Below are 6000 nucleotides of genomic sequence, written 5' to 3'. Positions count from 1 at the left end.
CGACTCGAACGATGCCTCCGCTATTATTTCTCGAGAGTCGTAAATTTTCTTCCTGTTGCATTTCCCTTGCGCGGATGTGCCGCAATGACTGCACGCACCTCGAAAAAGTACCGGCGAGCGGGTTTGCTAGGCACCCTATATGCACGCCGGAGGTCGTTGACGGGTCTGCGAGAAAAGGGTGTTGCATCGCCGTGGTACGCCGTGAACGATACCCAGACGCGTGCAACGAACGTTCTCGGAAAATGCAGTATCCGTGTGACCGTCGCGTTGTCATAAAACGTGCGGACTGGGGATAAATCGAATTCGCCGGAGAAGGATATCTTGTTCTCGGATTCGTCGGTGGTGTTATTAAGATGGAAATTTCACTCGGGAGCGTCACCGAGCGAGAACGAGATAAATAAAACAGCGAGGTAAACACGGGTAAAAATTTATCGACGAAGGGAAAAGAGAGACGGAACGATCGAATTGAGAAACGAAGGATGAATTTTTCTTCGAAAAATCATTTCGAGGAAACGCGTTGTAATCTTTAATTAAAATCGCATCTAAACAACCGTAGCGAAGATACTGGCGGTGAATAATTAAATTACCAGAACCAACACCGACAGAATTAACTACATCCCTCGATTCAGGCATCTCGTGCCATCGCGAAGAGATGGAGCTACGATCCCAGCCAGCCCGGGCTCGCAATCACCGCCGTGGAAAATCGGTGGTGCAGCCGGCGTTCTAGCGCGGATCCATAGGGAAACTTCGCGAAGGCCCGAGCACGAGCGGTAACACGGAGGGGGTTGCAAGCCGGTAGGGACGAGTGCACGCGCCCGTATCCGGAGGCGAACGAAGTGCGGCGCTCTCGGCCGGTAGGTGCGCTCGCACTTTGTGCGCCGGTTGGCTAGAGAGTGGTGGGGAGGGGTGGTACGGTGCCACGTGACCGGAGTGACCAATCACCGGGACGCATAGCCGGCGTCCGGCACATGGCGGCGCGCCGGCTGTAGCACCCGCAGTCGCAGTACGTCGCAGTCAGTCGCAGTGGTAACACGAGCGAGAGGGTAGTTGCACGCGCCTGCCTTCGAAAGGAAAGATCGCGGTGAGGGAGAGGTAAAGAGAGAAAGAAGGAACGAAAGAGAGAGCGCGGCGCCCCTTGCCTCCGTTTTCAGTGCTTCAGTCGCGCGACGACGCTCTCGGACGCTTTAGTCAGTCGGTCGGTGACGAGACTCCCAAACGTGATCACGCGTCGTTACGTTACGTTACGTCGTCCCATCGAAGGGGAGAACGAGAGCGAACGAGACGGAGAGAAACAGGAGAGAGGACGAACGAACGAATTATATACACGTTATCGGTTAAAAGAGACACGCGAAAAAAAAAAAAAACACGAGCTTCGCGAGCGACGACTTTGACGGTTGCAAGTCGCGCTCTTGAATACACGAACCTCTACGAACTGTTCCGACCAGTGCAAATATCGAGAAGGCCATTTTCGTCGTTGGTTTTACACGCGGTGAAAGAAAGCGCGCGAGTGAGAGACCGATCGACGAGAAAAGGACGTGCGATCGTGGACGAGACACGAGACTACGACGAGTAGCCCACACGTTTCCAGTGTACGAACAACACTCACGCCGTGCGTTCGAATACACGCACGTCACGGAGGATCGGACGAAAAAAGGAACAGAAGACAGAGAGAGCGATCACCGGCGAGTCAACGATTTTATTTTTGTACGGTGCATCGTTGTTTTTCCTAAATACATTTCCTCGTGACCGCGCACGAGAGACCGCACGGTTCTTGGTATACGCGGCACTCTAGTCCCTCGTCCTAAATAATCGAGTGTGTGTTGTGTGCACGCGCGCGCACGCGTGTGTTTCATTGTTTTCCGATCGTTTTGAATTAAAGACTCTGTTGCGTGGACAGCTCTGAACGGCACGGTTTCATCCGTCTCGGCCGGAAATTTAACCACGAGCGAACGTACAGCAAATAAGAAAAAAAAAATAACGATACAGGTTGTGAAGACGGTAGGAGACTACGGACGAGAGAAGATATAGTGAGAAACTGTGATTTACACCCTGTACGATACACACGTACACAATACGTATCATTGACTTTGTCAGTGCGACACAACGCGAAATTTAGTTGAGCAACATGCCAACGAGTTTGTTCAGCGAAATGGACCGCGGAACGAATGGCGGTGCTGCCGCTTCCCTCGAGGACCAACGAGCCCTGCAATTGGCATTAGAATTATCTATGCTCGGTCTCGAGGGTACTCCTGGATGCCCGGGCACCGGCACAGGTACCGGCACCGGAACGGCCAACGATCCGGATCCTCTGCAAACGACACCGCCAGGCGTTTTCGAGGAAGCACGTTCTAAGAAGAGCCAGAACATGACCGAGTGCGTGCCGGTGCCTAGCAGCGAGCACGTGGCGGAGATCGTCGGCCGACAAGGTAAGCGCGAACATAACCTCGACTCCTGGCGACTTCGCGAAACACGGGCTCGCCAGCCGCGTGCCCACTTTCCCCCGTTGATGGCGAAACGTATAAATATTACGTTGGTGCACATGAAATGTCATTTCTTTGTCAATCAAATTAGAAAAGCGTCCGACCGTTGTTTTCACGTGTATTTAACGCGTTTATTCAATCGACGCGGTTTCCATGTGACTTCTCCCAACGATCGACTAGCTTCGTTATTCCACTTCGGTAAATATCAAAAGTTCTGAAGGTCGTAAACTCGTCGGCACTGTGTTTATAGATTCCACGTTATGGAAGTATTACAATTTTCTGATACACGATCCGAGGGCTCGTCGAAAGGAAAATTTTCTCTCGGTATATCGGGATAGTAGACAGGATGTGGTAAAATTTCGTTATCGTGCAACGAGATTGCCTACTATTTCGTCGTTGTAGGTTACTCGGTTCTTACTTTTACACGCATTTCTCTCGTTACCGCAAATTCCGGGGTTTGAGAAATTATAACACGAATCGGTCTCGAATATAATCGTCGAACGGTAACCATTATTTTTCTTTCGGCACGATTCTTGTTCTCTTTGGTCGGCCATTTTGCCGATCGTTTTTAAATTATCTGCTTTTTCTCTACAGTAACGAAGCTGCAATCGCGCGAGCTTTTGCAACGTCGATCAATTCGTACGAAACCGACTTTATCCAACTTCTTTGCCAAGTGACGAACGAACGTAAATTGACGTGACAGTCATTTACGACGTTATCTCTCGCGCAGTTTCAACCGGATGATTTTCAATAGTCCGCTTCAAAATTTCCTTGTTTACATATTACCTCCGGTCAACTTTACGGTTCAGTGCCCAACGACATTGATAAATTCAAATTTTGAAAAATCTTTTCTCGTCGGTTTAGCTAGATAATCGTGTAACGCGAATTCTCGCGGAACGATACTCTTAATATTTTCGTTGCTCGTTAGGCGAAATGAAAAATGTTAAACGTCCAACCAAAAATATTTGACGGATACCAATTCACGCGTGCGGAAGAAATTTCATCGGTTTCGATGAAACAGCCTGGTGTAAAACAACGATCGAATACCGTATGTATCGTTCGTGTTATCGTGGCGTGCAATACAAACTCGAGCAAAACGACATTTCATATGCAACAACCTAATGTAACGAGTTCTTTAAAATCGATAACGATTTATCGGCCGACGATAAATTTTATAGTCGAAAAGTAAGCGAAAAGCCGTGACTCGATAAATCGTGATTGTACGGGGATTAGCAAGCTTCGGAATGACACGAATCGTACGACTGCGCGTCAACAAAGATATTCGTTGTACTCTTACGCCGATATAACCGTGCGAATGTTGAAAGCTTCGGCCAAGTGTGTAATACTCGCCGAGTGCCGATCGATTTAATATGTATTTTTTCTTCTTCTTCTTTCTTTCTTTTTTTTTAATTTTTTTTCTCGTACGTCAAATAAAAGAGGATTAAGAGAACCGTGCGCGACGTTCGAGATACGGTTCGAACAGCGTCGCCTTTACGTAAGTCGAATTCACCAGTACTTTATTTTGCATTCCTCGTTACCGGAATCTGTCGCGTATAGCACCGCCGACAGACAGTTCATTGGCACGGGCGTGAGCGTAAACGCTGCGAGAAACGCGGTATCAAGTAATGGTGCAATTAAACCAATCTAACTTCGAAAAGCAAATTTATTTGGAAGCTCGACGAACAGTCGTACAGTGAACTCTGTCGTAGGTCGTGGCCGCTCCGTCGACCACCTTCGCGATGCGGGGACTAGCGTTTATCTTCGTTTCTCGGCCACGGTAAAATAAAAATGGTGAACAGAGAGAAAGAGAGAGAAAGAGAAAAAGAAAGGAAAAAAAAACACATCGAGAAACGAAAAGAGCCTGTTTACATTTCGACCGTGACTCTACAGCGACATATATCGGTTCTGTCTCGTAAATAAAGTATCATGGCGTGTGTCGTGCTGGGTGTTCGAGACCGATGACTTTTTCGTAACCTTCGGCTAGCCACCGAGCGTTCCTCGAAACGAGCAAAAATTGGACCTCGGCGTTCTTTTATTCGCGGCGACCGTCCTCGAACGTTTCTTTTCCAACGCTACGGTTTCCAGGAAAGGTGTCAGGAGTAGCATGGTCGTGGTGGTTAAGCTGCGAGGGAACGACAGCGCGCAATGTCGCGTTTCGCACGAGGCGAGTTATTAGGAGCCATCATGGCGGACGGGAACGTTTCGCGAAATTGTGGAAGTACGCGCGAACGTTTTATCGATCGTGACGCGTCGTTTCGTCGAGCGATTGAAACGCTCGTTACGACGTTTTAGTTTCACCGATAATAGTTTCGGAACGTTTGCGAAATATACGCGGTGACGGTAATTGTTATTATCTCGCATTGTCGCGAGTTAAGCGGTGTTTACGGTGGCTATCGGTCGGTCGGTCGGTCGGTCGACCGCTCACCAGATGGCAGAACGTGTCGACGACCGTTTAAACTTGGGGAATTTCAAACAAAACGTCGGGGTGTGAGTTTTACGAGCTCCTTCGTCCTTCCGAATGTCAAAGCAACCGACCGGCCGGATTTCAAAACTCAACTGACGCGTACGCGACTCGATCGTTGGCGTTTCGTTTCTTACATCTGTCTTCTTTTCACACCCACGGTGACCGATAGCTACGTTCTTCGATAATTTCTAATCGTTCCGCGTTCGAACGACCACGACGATTTTTGATCGTACCGTTTCATCGTACGGTGTGGAGGAGACACCTCGACGTAGAAAACGTGACGCTTAACGAACGCGTTTGTGCTCTCTCTTGGTGCGTGTACCGTGAAAAGATAATCTTTCCATTGAATAACGAAGCGGTCGGTTTTATTAAGCGATTCGAGCGTACTACTACCGTGGGACGCGATTCGTTCGTTGGTTGGTTGGTTGGTTGGCTGGTTGGTTGGTTCGTTTCGTGACGCGTTTCGAAATTGAGAAAACCTCGCTGACCGCGACGCGGCGCCACGTGGCTTGCCATTTAAATCTTAACGCTGTCAGAGATCGCGCGCACGATAAATAATCTCGCGAGTCTGATCGCGGCGATCAATACCGAGCCTCGCGGCCTCTCCTGTATCTACGGTCGTGAGATCCGCGCGCTTTTACCGATTGCTCTCGAAGATAGCGAAAACGGCTCTTTTCGTTCGAAAGTATTCGATCGTGCCGCCTATATTTGTAACTTTTTTTTCGCTCTCTCTCTTTCTCTTTGTCAGAACGCGATAGAATTTAATGCACCGTCGGTACGGTACCGTATCTCCGGTTATTCTTTTTTCTCTCCCTCTTCTTTTCTTTTTTTCACATTTGGTGCGCTGCCACTCGATACGCCGACGCGAAAGTTCAATGGAATATGGAACGCGTGTAAATACACGCGGAAGGGACGGGTATCGATAACACGTGCCGTCGATCGATCATCCGCGTCTCGCTCTCGGCCACCGAGCGCATCTGTCGTCACGTAGAAACGCGGGCGCAATTTACCCCGCGCGTAACAATTTTGCAAACTCGAAATTGGACGCGCGCCAAG

At 49.1% G+C, this 6000-nt stretch overlaps 1 protein-coding gene across 1 annotated transcript in view; it reads left to right on the top strand.

The window, feature by feature from the left end:
- Nucleotides 1–1049: 1049 nt before the first annotated feature.
- LOC143152737 (RNA-binding protein MEX3B-like) overlaps nt 1050–6000 on the top strand; it is an 83952-nt gene continuing 79001 nt past the window's right edge. Inside the window, exon 1 of the mRNA XM_076323169.1 lies at nt 1050–2426. Coding sequence (XP_076179284.1) covers nt 2126–2426 — 301 coding nt within the window. The 5' untranslated portion in view covers nt 1050–2125. The remainder of the gene's footprint in view (nt 2427–6000) is intronic.

This window comes from Ptiloglossa arizonensis, chromosome 11 (assembly GCF_051014685.1).
Source record: "Ptiloglossa arizonensis isolate GNS036 chromosome 11, iyPtiAriz1_principal, whole genome shotgun sequence".
In the NCBI taxonomy this organism is placed as follows: domain Eukaryota; kingdom Metazoa; phylum Arthropoda; class Insecta; order Hymenoptera; family Colletidae; genus Ptiloglossa; species Ptiloglossa arizonensis.
The sequence above is the reverse complement of the archived record's forward strand: the minus strand, read 5'-3'. Positions and strand labels throughout refer to the sequence as shown.